Source organism: Neophocaena asiaeorientalis, unplaced genomic scaffold (assembly GCF_003031525.2).
Source record: "Neophocaena asiaeorientalis asiaeorientalis breed wild unplaced genomic scaffold, Neophocaena_asiaeorientalis_V1.1 scaffold133, whole genome shotgun sequence".
Lineage (NCBI taxonomy): Eukaryota > Metazoa > Chordata > Mammalia > Artiodactyla > Phocoenidae > Neophocaena > Neophocaena asiaeorientalis.
Genome location: NW_020174429.1, coordinates 1,903,801 through 1,919,579, shown reverse-complemented (window position 1 = coordinate 1,919,579; position 15,779 = coordinate 1,903,801). Strand labels below are relative to the sequence as shown.

Here is a 15,779-nt window from a genome sequence, read left to right as displayed (position 1 = left end):
TTTGGTCCTTTTAGAAAGTGCCCTTCCAGACCCTCCATCAGTGATTTTTGTTGACCTCATTGGGAATATTCTTCTGAATTTTCTGTCTGTCATTGCTGGAAATGGAGGTAGCCTCAATTCCTGTGATCTCTTTAAAAATTATGTGGTTGTGTAAGTTAATATATAAGCTGTGCTTTATTACATTTTTCATTTTCTAATATTGGTTGATTTTTTTTTTTGGTTCAGCAAATATTTTCTTGTGTGATGTAGACTATAGACTATGAAAAGCATAGTCCAAAGTCTTGAGTGATGAATATGAGTCAGACAAGCAGTTTGGGGGCAAGGGTAGAGGGAGCTGAAGCCCTCACACAGACTTGGGAGATGTGCGGGAAGGAGGTAACTAGGAAGTTAATTGATGGATAGTTGCATTTTATCCATGTGTGTCTTTAAAACATATTTCTTAAATGGCTATTTCAGAGGTTTTCCTGTTTAGATCAGTTTTTTCCCCATAGGCAGAGCCCAAATTTATATTCACAACTTATTTTGAAACTGACTTTAAAAATATGTCATCTTCTTTCTTTTTTTTTTTAAACTTTTAGTTTTTAAAAAAATTTTATTAATTTACTTTTGCTGCGTTGGGTCTCCGTTGCTGCACATGGGCTTTCTCTAGCTACGGTGAGTGGGGTCTACTCTTCGTTGCAGTACGCGGGCTTCTCATTGCAGTGGCTTCTCGTCGCGGAGCATGGGCTCTAGACGTGCGGGCTTCAGTAGCTGTAGCTTGCGGGCTCTAGAGTGCAGGCTCAGTAGCAGTGGTGCTCCAGCTTAGTTGCTCTGCAGCTTGTGGGATCTTCCTGGGCCAGGGCTTGAACCCATGTCCCCTGCATTGGCAGGCAGATTCTTAACCACTGCGCCACCAGGGAAGTCCAGTCATTTTCAATACCATTTATAATAGAAAATATTATAAGGGCATGTTGAGTAATTACATGTTGAGGGCATGTTGAGTAATTACTTTTGCTGTTGCTACTAGTTCTGTAACTGTAGCCCCAGGAGTCTAGTGAATTTTCTTTTATTTTTTTTCTTTTCTTTTTTGGCCATGCTGCACTGTGTGCGGGATCTTAGTTCCCGAACCAGGGATGGAACCTGTGTGCGGCCCTACCACTGGACTGCCAGGGAATTCCATTTTTGTGTGTGTGTGAATTTTTATGCAGAGCACTAAATCATGAATTAGTTTCTGGAAGCTGGGAGTTTCAGATATACTTTGTCATGTAAAATTCGTACATGAATGAATGTATTTTTCTTGGTTTTGGTAAACCCCAAATAATATTAATTTCTCACTGTGCCCAAGAGCACAAAGAGACTATTCAACAAATATGTGTGTACTTGTGGCCAGCCACAGTTTTAGTGTCAGGGATACAATAGTGAATAAGATATAGATTCTAGTTGTGCATAGGGTAAGACAGACAATAAACAAATTAATATATTACTTAATGTTAGAATGTGACAAGTACAATGGAAAAAAGTAATGTCGTGTTATTTTAGTCAAGATTGTAAGGGTAGGCTCCTTGTGAATTGGACCTTTTAATAGAAACCCAAAGGAAGTCAGAGAGGGAGTCCTGTCACTCTCTGGTGGAAGAGCATTCTAAGCAGAGGGAACAGCAGATGCAAGGCCCTGAGGTGGGTGCATGCTTGGTGTGTCCAGGGACCAGTAACTAGTCCAGTAGAGCTAGAGCCAAATGAGCAAGGATGGGTGAGTGATAGACAAGGTTGGATGGTTAGTCAAAAGTCATGTAGGGTCTTAGAGGCTAGGTTAAGGACTTTGCATTTTATTCTGAGCAGGATGGGCAGCTAGTAGATGGTTATTGCCCTGTTTTGAATATTTGTTACTCTGTGCATTTAAATTTTCTTCTGCTTTGTGGCTATAAGCACTATCTTCATACAATGAAAATTGGAAATTGGGTTCTTGACATCTTTGCCAAAAAAAAGGAAAAGATTCTGTTTTAGCCATTTCTAGTATCTGTATCTTTGCTATGTCATTTGAAGCTGTGCTTCATTGTGTACTTAAATTATCTTCTACCCTGCCAGTTTGTTGGAGCCTGCTTTATTTGAACATTATATTCTCCCCAGCCCCCAAATCTGGTAGATTAGTATAACTTTGAGTAATATTTTCATGTTGGCTGGTAGGGAGGTTTTTGGTTCTTATTGAAATTAGCGTCTAATTCTTACTAGCTGCTAGTGGTAGGCAGAATAATGTCCTCTCCAGCCCAAGGATGTCCACTTCCTAATCCCTGGAAAGCTGGTGAATAGATACCCTCACATGTCCAAAGGATTCTGTAGATGTGGTTAAAGTTAAGGGCTTTTCAAGGGGAGATTGGGCCCACTAGGATAATAGAGGACAGTCTAATCACACGAGTCCTTAAAGGTAGAAGAGGAAACCAGAAGGGTGGGTCACAGAGATGCAGCATGAGTCATTCAAAGCCACTAATGGCTTTGAAGATGGAGGAAAAGGATCCTTGAGTCAAAGAATGAGGTGACCTGTAGAGCCTTGGAAGTGCCGTCATCTTACCGCCAGCAAGAAAATGGGGACTTAGGGCTTCCCTGGTGGCGCAGTGGTTGAGAGTCCGCCTGCCGATGCAGGGGACACGGGTTCGTGCCCCAGTCCGGGAAGATCCCACATGCCGCGGAGCGGCTGGGCCCGTGAGCCATGGCCGCTGAGCCTGCACGTCCAGAGCCTGTGCTCCGCAACGGGAGAGGCCACAACAGTGAGAGGCCCGCGTACCGCAAAAAAAAAAAAGAAAATGGGGACTTGGATCCTAGAGTCATGAGGAACTAAATCCTTCCAACAACCCAAGTGAGCAGGAAATGGATTCTTCCCCAGAGCCTCCGGAGTGGAAAGCAGCTTGCTGACACCTTGATTTTAACACCGTGAAACCTGTACTGCACCTACAGAACTGCATGATAATAAATTTGTGCTGTTTTAGGCTACTAAGTTTGTGGTGATTTGCTAATGACAACAATATAAAAACTACTGAAACATACCCAACTTCTCAAAGCAGATAACTTTAGCAAATGAAATTTGTTAAATATAGAATTTTGGATGATTCATTCACTCCAAATAATATCTGTTAAGTGCCTACTATTTGCCAGGAAATGTGGTAGGAGCTAGGAATAAGAGAGGTCCCTGTCTTCACCAAACTCTGGTCTACAGTTGTGCAGTCAATTTTTAATTTTATATTTTTAATCTTATGTAAAATTTTAAGCATATAAATGTAGAGAGACTAATGAACTCCCATATGCTTATCACTTAGCTTTAGTAATTAACAACTCATGGCCACTTTTATTTCAATTATACCCCATCCGCAGCTACCCTCCCCTACTTCTCAGATTATATTTAAGAAAATTCCAGACATCATATCATATCTGGATAGTCAGTTTTATATGAAGCTTTGCTATGTAGTTATTTCCTGTTCCCCGCTGACATTAGAAAAGTGCAGACTTTAATTTTATCATCTTTAACAAAGTAACTTTATCATCTGTGAGTTCATTTGCAATCGTTAGCTATTTTTTTGTCATGAAATTTTGCCTAGGATTCCTTTGGTGCGAGTTAGAAAATTACGTAGATCATTTCAACTTGCAGAAGTGCTGCAGAAAATTGTTTTGGGGTTATAAGTAAATTTTAGTGAGTAGGTAAACTCACAAACATGGAATCTGTGAATAAAGAGCATCGAGAGATTATACATGTAAAGTGATTTTTCCATTTCCTGTGTTCTTGATTTAGGTTGATAACGTCACCTTCTCTGAGTTCTAAATCTAGAAACCTTGGTCTTTCTTGATTAGTCTTAGTCTTTCTCGCCCACTTTAAGCATCCAATCTGTCACTGAGTGCTATTAGTTTTATTTTGTTAAGCGTCATTTAAGTCTTACGGCTCTTTTCCATTGCCATTGTCATTATTTTAATGATGGTCCTTATAATGTCCTAACTGGATAATTTATTGCTGGTATTTTTTGTTTCTGGGGTTAATCTGAGCATTCTCCCACTTCAATATGTCCTCCAACCTCTTATGCCTCCCTTCATTCCACAACCCCTGATTTTGGACACATCAGGCATAGGGTTGAGTCAGTCACATTCTTCAGTTCAAGGGTCACTATCATCGTTGGTTTGTGTAAGGCCCATCTCCCCCTCCATTTAATATTAATCCATTTACTTCTTCCCATTTATCCCCATTCATTACTCCTTTTCTTTCCCATAAACAGCCATTTTACTAGGTTTAATGCATGCATTTTTTATGTATATGTCTGAGTACAAGATGTTATACTTATGTGTACATGTGTTTTTCTCTTTTTTTAAAACATCTTTATTGGAGTATATTTGCTTTACAACGGTGTGTTAGTTTCTGCTTTATAACAAAGTGAATCAGCTATAGTGTACATGTATTTTTAATATACATAAATAGAATTGTGTTATAGAACTCATTGTTTTTTGCTTTTTCCTCTCAGAATTGTTTTTTGTTTGTTTATTTTTGGCTGTATTGGGTCTTCAATGCTGCACACGCACTTTTCTCTAGTTGCGGCGAGCGGGGGCTACTCTTCATTGCGGAGCACGGGCTTCTCATTGCGGTGGCTTCTCTTGTTGCGGAGCATGGGCTCTAGGCGCACGGGCTTCAGTAGTTGTGGCTTGCAGGCTCAGTAGTTGTGGCTCGTGGGCTCTAGAGCGCAGGCTCAGTAGCTGTGGTGCACGGGCTTAGTTGCTCCGTGGCATGTGGGATCTTCCCGGACCAGGGCTTGAACCCGTGTCCCCTGCGTTGGCAGGCGGATACTTAACCACTGTGCCACCAGGGAAGCCCTCAGAATTGTTTTTAAAAGTTACCTGTGGTCCTAAATGAACACCTAGTCTATTGCTGTTAAAACTGCTCCATTGTGTACATCCACAACATTTTACTTATCCAGTTCCTCAGTGCTGGACACCTGGGGTGCCTCCAACTTTGCAACACCACGAATAATGAATGTCTTTATATTATTTATCTATTACTGAACAATAAGCTACTCTAAAATTTAGAAGTTTAAAACAACATTGTTTCAATACCATATGATATCACTTATATGCAGAATCTAAAATAGGACACAAATGAACTTATCTATAAGACGGAAACAGACTCACAGACATAAAGAACAGTCATGTGTTCCTAAGGGCATGGGGTTTGGGGGAGGGATGGAGTCGGAGTCTGGGGTTAGCAGATGCAAACTACTATATATAGAATGGGTAAACGACAAGGTCCTACTGGATAGCACAGGGAACTCTATTCAGTATCCTGTGATAAACCATAATGGAAAAGGATATAAAAAAGAATATATATGTATAACTGGATCACTTTGCTGTACAGCAGAAATTAACACAACATTGTAAATCAACTATACTTCAATAAAAACAAAACAAAACGTTGTTTCACAGTTTTTTAGTATCAGGAATCAGGGTACTGTGTAGCTTGGTGCCTCTGACTCCAGTGTCTCATGAAGCTGGGGCTGTGGTCTCATCTGAAGGCTCAACTAGGAAGGACCTGCTTCCTGGACTTCTTACTTGGCTGTTGGCAGGATTCAATTTCTCTAGGGCTGTTGGACTCAGTTTCTTACTGGCTGTTGACTGGAGGCCTTCCATAGTCCTTTGCAAGGTGTACTTCTCTGTATGTCAGCTCACAACAAGGCAGCTGGCTTCCCTTGGAGAAAGCAAACAGAAGAGCAAGAGCAGGTGCCCAGCACAAGCCACGGTTGTTTTGTAAGCCCGTCTCCTCTCAGAAGTGGCATGCTTTCACTTTTACTGTATTCTCTTCTACGCAAGTCTCTAGGTCCATCCTACACTCAAGGGGAGGCAATTACACAAGGACATGAATAACAGGAAGCAGGGATTATTGAGGGTCATTTTGGAGGTTTGCTTACCACAGTCCTCAGACATATTTCTGTGAATTTTTCTTTGGCATATACATATACTGGGTTATAAATTGTTCTCTAAAATAACTGTGTTGGTTAATATTACTATCAGCAGTACATGAGGGTTTATATATCATTATGTACCTGCCAATACTTTACATTTTCTAGGACATCAAGGGATATTACACTGTTTTAAACAGACTGTTTTTTATCTTTTGCTCTTTTTTTTTCCTAGTGAAGTTCTTGGCTTTTTCTTGGCTTTTTGCGGGAGTTGCTTGTAATATTCTAGATATTAGTTCTTTGTTCTTCTTCCATTTTATCATCTGCCAGTTAACTTTGTTCAGGGTTTCATTTGTTGAGCAATAATCTTTAATTTTGATGTAATTAAATGCTTTTATTTATTTACTTTATGCTTTGTGCTCTTAGGCTTTTATTTAAGAAGTCCCTTCTTGTGCTTATGTTACAAACTTATCATTGTACATTTTCTTCTATTAATTTTAGTGTTGCCATTCACATCCAAGTGAATGTAGGTCTTTAATTCTTCTGTAGTCGGTCTTTGAATATGTTGTAAGATAGGGAGCCATCATTATTTTTCTTTATGAAATAAGCCAGTTTTTCCCAGCACCATCTTCTGTACAATCTGTTCTCCATTGATTTATAGATCCGTTTTATTGTATGTTTCCATAGAAACATAGGTTTGACCTATGTTTCAGTTCTCAGTTGAGTTTCATTGGTTTGTCTAATATTTTTGTGTGTGCTTGCAAATACCATACCGTTTTTATTGCCACAGCTGTGTAACATGGCTTGATATCTGGTAAAGGAAGTCCCTCTCTTCACTTTTCAGTTTCAAGATTGACTTGGCTATATGTTTATTCTTTCATAAAAATGTCAATTTATGAAGTTTCTGAAAAAAACTCAATGAGAATTTTGGTTGTGATTAAGATTAATTTGTGTAGAGTTATCTTCATGGTATTTAGTCATTCCATTCAGATCATCCTGTTTGCCCTTTATTAATGTTTTAATACTAATAAGTGGATGCTGGCCAGCAGAATGAATAGAAGATATCCTCTAAGTCAGTCAACAGCATCCTGGATCCTTTTTTCATGAAATTCCTTTTACATTTTTGTTGCAAAGAGTATTCCTTTTGTATTATGATCGTGTATTATATGGCCTCAACATATCTCTTCCTTTTTGCTGTTCTCAGTTATGTATGCCTGGTACACTATGCTGATGACTGTTCAGGAAGTCCTAGTTAGTTCCAGTCAGAATCAGAGCAGTAAAGATCCCTCCCATTTGTGATGTTGTTTGGTCCAATTTATTTTGAAGGAGAACAGCCCTCTGTTCTAAATCTACATTCTTTCATTAAAGTTGTCAGACTTTATTTATTAATTATTTAATAATTTATTATTTATTTATTAATATTTATTAATAGTCATAGTTTTAAGGTTTTTTTGCGGTACACGGGCCTCTCACTGTTGTGGCCTCTCCCGTTGCGGAGCACAGGCTCTGGACGCGCAGGCTCAGTGGCCATGGCTCATGGGCCCAGCCGCTCCACGGCATGTGGGATCTTCCGGAACCGGGGCACAACCCGTGTCCCCTGCATCGGCAGGCGGACTTTCAACCACTGCGCCACCAGAGAAGCCCCATAGTTTTTAGTTTAAACAAATTAAAGCAGTTTCTTCCTGGATCAGGAACCTAGTGTAAGATGTTAAATTGTAAACCACTGCTGTTTTTTTTTTTTTTATTATTGATGCAATGACTAAATGCATTAACAAGTGCACTGGAGGTAGTCACCTACCTAGATAGCATGTACTGTGGCAAGATACTTGTTCTTCAGTATTTGGCTTTAAGCCCTGACCCAACTGAAAAGCCTAGCAAATTGACTACAGAGTATGGATTCCTGACAGGCATAGGCTGTATGAATAAATGATGATTGTGATTCAAAATCCTTTGGGTTTTGAGCACCCAAATCATCATTATTGAAGAATTAATGAATCCTGATACAACACATCAGGGTTGTTTTTCATTCAATTCAAGAAATAAGTACAAATGTAAGATGTGCCTTTTATGTGGTTAATATTTTACAGCAATAATTATGGAAATTTCAGGAAAGAGAATTGTTCTACAGTATTAGTCAGATTTCTGAGTAGAAATGAGATTTATTCGTTACATAATAAGATCATTTGCACGGGTCTCTTGTGTTTTGTTTTGTATACTTTGCTTTTAAAAGATATTTCATCAGCAAAATCACTCTGTAAATATCTGGTAGAATTAGAACTTAAAAATCTGGTAAGCTTCTCCATTTCTAGAATCAAGTCCTCTTTAATTTGTTTGATGAGCTTCATTTAAGTAGGTGTTCAGTATTTTTCTTTGGGCTTTCCATGAATATTTCAGATCTGTAAAAATAGCTGATATTCTTTTGGAGCTGTTACGCTTTTTGTTGTGCTGTTGAGATTTTCACTTTCCTGGGCTAACATGTTACTGTTCCCCATGATAATTGTGTTTAAACTTTTGCAATAATTGAAGATTTCTTGATGCATTTGTTCCTGTTCGTGCTCAGCCAAAATTTTGTTTCCTTTTTATTTGTTCTAAGATTTGTTTCTAAAAGGGATTAATGATCTTCGGAGGACAATGGTAGTCCTTCATAAAAGAAATACGCTTAATAAAACAGGAACAATTTGTTTACTGTTCATATTTTGCTGAGCAGGCAGAGTTGGCCTTGAGAAAGTAGACACTTAGAGATAGAAGATCTAGGGTATACCATAGTTCTTACTGTAAAGTTATTATCAACTCAAAAAGACACTGTTGTCTTCCCTACACTGTGACTTCTTTTCAGTTTTACAATCTGAATATTTGTTTCTGTGTTATAACTAAACAGGGAATGAGCATAAGGGCTTTAGAGTGGACCTTCGAAGTAGAACACTGCTGGTAACTGTTTCCATTATACACTAATGTATTGATACTTGTCATTCATTAGTAGATGGGCCCTGGAAAATAGGAAAGTAATGGGATATTTGACCCAAGTACAAAAACTAATGACAAGGAAGGGTTTCATATTTTTGTTTGACTTAATTTTTATGTTAAACATACTAGTATTTTTTAATAATCTGGAAGCATATTGAATATTTTGATTTGAGTTTTTAAATCTGTAGTTTATTTAGAAAAGAGCAATATCTTAATCTTCCAAAGTGATCATTATTCTGATTTGTTTCCTATTTTTCCAGAGATATTACATATGAAATATCAGTAGAAGCTGTGTCAACAATGGTGGTCTTCCTTTCCTGCCAACTCTTCCACAAGGAAGTTCTGCGACAGAGCATCAGTCACAAGTATTTGATGCGAGGTCGATGGTATGTTTCTATTTTAAATTTGTCAAGTTTTTTATTGAATTAATCTATAGTTCTCGTCTTGTCCTCTTTCCTTAGTGTTGTTCCATATCTCCAACCAGACATTTCCTCTGGTTGTTCTGTCAGAACTTCAAACCCAACACATAAGGATCTGCTTTCCTGTCTAAACTATCCATCCTCCCTGCCCCTTTCATCCCCTAGCTTCATTACCTTCTCTAGTGGTTTCTTTGTAGAGTTGAAACTTTGAAGCCATGTTTTCTTCCTTCTGCATCATTCTCTATGTCTAAGCATTCATCCAGTCATATTTGTTCATTGAAATTATTTGTATCTTCCCCTTCCCACCAGTCCCATTGAAACGACTACTGCAGTGGATGCCCTGCCACCATGTGTTTGGACTTCACCAGCAGCCACTTAACTGACTGTTCCTACTTTCATGTAGTCAACAAATGTTTATTGTGTGTTAACCATGTGCCAGGCATGTGTTAGGATGTGGAGCTGTGCTCCTGAGCACAGCAGAAGCTTACAGTCTCCTGGTGGGTAGGGACAGGAGTAGATAAATATTAAACACACACACACACACACACACACACACACACACACACACACACACACAGAGAGAGAGAGAGAGAGAGAGAGAAGCACCTTTGTCTTTTTCACGTCCCTCTTGCTACCTTGATTATACTTGTGGCACATTCACAGAATCCTTTAGAGCTCTTTTAGAACATATTTGAAAATCACTGATAATAGGGATAAAAGGCCTTAAGCGTTGGCTGAAGAGTCTATTCAAAAGTTTTCTCCAGATTGCAGGAATTGATTTATCACCAATTTGTGGACACATATCCCTTTTAACCTGTTTTCTCTGCCTTCTCCTCTCATTCTGTTACTTAAAAGCAAAGGGTATTAACATTAAAAGAAATCTGTATATATATGGACATGTTTTTTATATGTATGCATAGATTGAATAACTTCATACTTTTATTTTAAACAATGTAAGATATTTAACAATTATTATATTGATTATATGTTGAATATTTTGGATATATTGGGTTAAGTCAAATAAATATACTATTCAAGTCAGTTTCCATACTTTTAAATTCTTGCGTTTTCCTACTGACTCTGTGTTACTACCTCCCTTCAAATGCCAAGTACTGTATTATACACTGAATTTATAATATTTCACCTGTTATACAGATTACAAATAAGCTAACTGAAGCTTAGGAGTTGAAGCGATTTGATGAATGACATACAGCATAGTAAGAGGAAAGCCAGATTTAAGCCTCAAGTCTGATCTCAAAGCCCATGGTCTTCACTGTTGTGACAGTGCCAGATTTCTTTGAATTGTGCTAATCCCTTTTATGTCGGTAGATTATATAGGTTATATTTATCACGATACAAAGTCAGTTGACTCCCCCAAATCTGAGTTTATTTTCTTCTTTTTGTGTAGCCTCCCATATACCAGCAAACTTGTAAAGACCTTGTTGTATAACTTCATCAGGCAAGAAAAGCCGCCTCCTCCAGGAGCACACGTTTTCCCTCAGCAGTCAGATGCGGGAGGGCTGCTGTATGGACTGGCATCAGGAGTAGCAAGTAAGTCTTACCAGATTTTGTCAGGTCTTTGTTATATGTAGGTTTTGCCCAGTTAGTCATAAGAAACTCTGTTCAGTTGGCTGCCGCTACTCACTATTATATTGCATCTGTGCAGCTGGTTAAATGTGTGAAATATTGGAAATAATTTAAAATATTTTTTCCATTTGGTGCACTGATTTATACAAGGAAATATATGCAAATCATGAATAGATTGTTTACCTATAAGAGGACATTTTTCAAGAAAAATATTTATAAATATGCATATTGCATGCATTCTAGCTGTACAATATAAATACAGTCATGCTCTTGGGAACTTTTTACCGCTTGTGTTTTATGAGGAAATTATTCTATTTTAGGGGCTTTCTTGGTTAGGATTTTACGTGACTAATTAGGTATGGTTTTCTTATTATACTCAATGTTTCATTTGTTCGGTGACAAATTAGCACATTTTGAAGAGTCTTGTAATAAATTCTGAAGTGGCACAAATGTGAGTTTTATCAGATTGGAAGCAAATTTCATTAACTGAACAAAGTCCTTTCCCACCATCCAGTAAAGCCTCATTTCTACTTCACAGCGTTTAGACCTAAAGAGACCAGAAATACAAGAGGACCTGGGTCATGTGAGGTTACGTCAACTGAACTTGTGCTTTGTTCTGAAGGAGAAACAAAAACTAGACTGGCACTTTGGCAGTTGTAAGGTCTGCCTGGGTGCTCTTACTAAAGAAACAGTATACAGTCTGCTTAATTACATAGTGCAGAGTTCAGCTGTCTGAAGGAATTTTAAATGGGGCTGAGTTCCACAGCTGAATTAGGCTGGGACGTGCTCTCCACACTCAGGCAGGGGCATCAGTTTGTTAGGAAAATGGAATACTGTGTGATAATTTATGGGATGAGGAGTCTCAGGAACCTCTTTGGATGAGAAGACCTCTGTTCTAGGTTTGCCTACCTTTGACTTCTTTCAAAGTTATGAGTTGAATTACATTTGTAATCGCTCATGGCTGTCTTTGGTGCTGAGTATGCTCCCTAGCCCACCAGACCTGCAGAGGTTCATTCTCCGAGTCACCCCTCCCATTGCCCTCATTGTTTCCGATGAGGGGGCTGTACAAGGCTTGCTCATGTTCGGCCTCTGAAGGCAGCACAGGAATCCTGTGTGCCTGTGGGAATCGGGTGTCCTGTGGGAAGGCTTGATTAATCCATTAGTGTTTCCTTTTTTCAGTCATTAAACTGGTGTAAGTGTTCAAAAGCTGAATATTTTCCCATTCTCCAATACGGTTGGACATTTTTTTTGGAGGAGGTAGTAGAAGTTCATTACCTGCTTTCTTCAAAACAGTGGCAGTGCTTCACAGTTTTTAAAAATACAGACTTGTGTGTAGTTCTTGATTTTTCTTGCAGTTACGTGTCATCATAAAGAAGTCCAGTATGGTGTGTGGTGTCATCAGTACCGGGTGCCAAAAAACTTGTCTTGCTAACTTTAGATCTACTCTGCGTATCGGAAGGAAGTTCCTTTTCTTAGCTCCCAGTTTCTTTGTCTACCAGATGTCGATCACGGTTGGAATACATGATCTCTGACACTATTTCCACATAATTTTTTTTTTTTTTGCCTTACGCGGGCCTCTCACTGCTGTAGCCTCTCCCGTTGCGGAGCACAGGCTCCGGACGCGCAGGCTCAGCGGCCATGGCTCACGGGCCCAGCTGCTCTGTGGCATGTGGGATCTTCCTGGACCGGGGCATGAACCCGTGTCCCCTGCATTGGCAGGCGGACTCTCAACCACTGCACCACCAGGGAGGCCCCTCTCCTCCTCTTTTGAAAGAGCTTTTTATTTGGAAATAAGTTCACACATATATAAAAATACCAAAACTAAAAAAATCCCCCAAATTATATACCTTTAACAAGGCTGATTTATTGTTAACATTTTATCCCATTTCTATTGTATTTGTATTCCTCCCCCCAAATCTACACACACACACACACACACACACACATTTTTTTTAACCATTTTTGAGAATAAGTTATATAGATCATGGCCCTTTACCCCTAAGTACTTGAATGTGTATTTCCTATAAGGGGATATCTCTTTTTTTTTTTAACTTTTGTTAAAAACATTGAAGTATAGTTATTTAATTTACAATGTTGTGTTAGTTTGAGACATACAGCAGGGTGATTCTGTTATTCATATATATATATTCTTTTTAGAATATATTACAAGATAATTGAGTATAGTTTCCTGTGCTACACAGTAGGTCCTTGTTTACGCATTTATATAGTGTGTGTATATGTTAATCCTAAACTCTTAATTTATCTCCCCCATCCCCTTTGCTAACTATAAGCTTGTTTTCTATGTCTGTGAGTCTCTTTCTGTTTTGTAAATAAGTTCATTTGTATCATTTTTTTAGATTCCACATATAAATGATATCATATGATATTTGTCCTTCTCTGTCTGACTTCACTTAGTATAATAATCTCTACATCCATCCATGTTGCTGGAAATGGTATTTTCATTCTTTTTTTAAAATCAATTAATTAATGTATTTTCTTTTTTCTTTTTGGCTGCATTGGGTCTTCGTTGCTGTGCACGGGCTATCTCTAGTTGCAGCGAGGGGGGCTACTCTTCATCACGGTGTGGGGGCTACTCTTCATTGCGGTGCATGGGCTTCTCATTGTGGTGGCTTCTCTTGTTGGGGAGCACAGGCTCTAGGAGCGTGGGCTTCAGTAGTTGTGGCACACAGGCTCAGTAGCTGTGGCTCACAGGCTTTAGAATGCAGGCTCAGTAGTTGTGGCACATGAGCTTAGTTGCTCTGTGGCACATAGGATCTTCCTGGACAAGAGCTTGAACCCGTGTCCCCTGCACTGGCAGGCAGATTTCCTAACCACTGCGCCACCAGGGAAGTCCTATTTCATTCTTTTCATGGCTGAGTAATATTCCATTGTCTGTGTATATTTGTGTGTGTATGTATATATATATTTATATGTGTATATGTGTGTGTGTATACACACACACACACACACACATATATATATATATATATATCTCACATCTTCTTTATCCATTCATCTGTTGATGGACACTAAGGTTGCTTCCATGTCTTGGCTTTTGTAAATGGTGCTGCTTTGAACATTGGTGTGCGTGTATCTTATGATATTATGAATTAGAGCTTTCATCTTTTCTGGATATATGCCCAGTAGTGGGATTGCAGAATCATATGGTAGCTCTATGTTTAGTTCCTAAGGAACCTCCGTACTGTTCTCCATAGTGGCTGCACCAATTCACATTCCCACCCACATGTGCTTGTGCTTACACCTTGGAATTTCTGAGCCGTTAGATATGAAGTGCGGCCTGGTCATACATATTTTCAGTAAGCATTCTAGATGGTTCTGAAAAAGCTGGTCCATTTCTGCACCACTTTGTGGTGCGGATCCCTTTCCTGTGCTTGTATCTGTTCTGCTGTGGGCCCATCATGGCAGATAGTTGAGCCAATTCTGTTAACTGTTGGGGATTACATTGTTTTGAGGCAGCTCTAATGGGTTTAACTGACACTCTCCTTCAGTATTATCTTGCTTTCTCTTCTTATTACTCTCTTACTGATGAGGTCCAGTTTATCAGAATTTTTTTTTAATTTATTTTTTTATACAGCAGGTTCTTATTAGTTATCTGTTTTATACATATTAGTGTATGCATGTCAATCCCAATCGCCCAATTCATCCCACCACCCACACCCCCGCCACTTTCCCCCATTTGAGTGCATACTTTTGTTCTCTACATCTGTGTCTCTATTTCTGCATGGCAAACTAGTTCATCTGTACCATTTTTCTAGATTCCACATATATGTGTTAATATGATATTTGTTTTTCTCTTTCTGACTTACTTCACTCTGTATGGCAGTCTCTAGGTCCATCCATGTCTCTACAAATGGCCCAATTTCGTTCATTTTTATGGCTGAGTAATATTCCATTGTATATATGTACCACATCTTCTTTATCCATTTGTCTGTCGATGGGCATTTAAGTTGCTTCCATGACCTGGCTATTGTAAATAGTGCTGCAGTGAACATTGGGGTGCATGTATCTTTTTGAATTATAGTTTTCTCTGTGTATATGCCCAGTAGTGGGATTGCTGGGTCGTATGATAGTTTTATTTTTAGTTTTTTAAGGAATCGCCATGCTGTTCTCCATAGTGGCTGTATCAATTTACATTCCCACCAACAGTGCAAGAGGGTTCCCTTTTCTCCACACCCTCTCCAGCATTTGTTGTTTGTAGATTTTCTGATGATGCCCGTTCTGACTGGTGTGAGGTGATACCTCACTGTAGTTTTGATTTGTATTTCTCTAATCATTAGTGATGTTGAGCAGCTTTTCATGTGCCTCTTGGACATCTGTATGTCTTCTTTGGAGAAATGTCTATTTAGGTGTTCTACCCATGTTTGGATTGGGTTGTTTGTTTTTTTTAATATTGAGCTGCATGAGCTGTTTATATATTTTGGAGATTAATCCTTTGTTGATTCGTTTGCAAATATTTTCTCCCATTCTGAGGGTTGTCTTTTCATCTTGTTTATAGTTCCCTTTGCTATGCAAAAGGTTTTAAGTTTCTTTAGGTACCATTTGTTTATTTTTCTATTTTTTTCTGTTACTCTAGGAGGTGGGTCAAAAAAGATCTTGCTGTGATTTATGTCAAAGGGTGTTCTTCCTATGTTTTCCTCTAAGAGTTTTATAATGTCCGGTCTTACATTTAGGTCTTTAATCCATTCTGAGTTTATTTTTGTGTATGGTGTTAGGGAGTGTTCTAATTTCATTTTTTTCCATGTAACTGTTCAGTTTTCCCAGCACCACTTATTGAAGAGGCCGTCTTTTCTCCATTGTATGTCCTTGCCTCCTCTGTCATAGATTAGTTGACCATAGGTGCATGGGTTTATCTCTGGGGTTTCTCTCCTGTTCCATAGATCCATATTTCTGT

General features: G+C 38.8%; 1 protein-coding gene across 3 annotated transcripts in view; it reads left to right on the top strand.

Annotated features, from left to right (window-relative positions):
* Window positions 1–15,779, top strand: part of DYM (dymeclin) — a 375,649-nt gene that overhangs the window by 91,583 nt on the left and 268,287 nt on the right. For all 3 annotated transcript variants that reach the window (XM_024756785.1, XM_024756783.1, XM_024756784.1), the window contains exons 7-8: window positions 9,122–9,247; window positions 10,689–10,831. In XM_024756785.1, coding sequence (XP_024612553.1) covers window positions 9,122–9,247; window positions 10,689–10,831 — 269 coding nt within the window. The remainder of the gene's footprint in view (window positions 1–9,121; window positions 9,248–10,688; window positions 10,832–15,779) is intronic.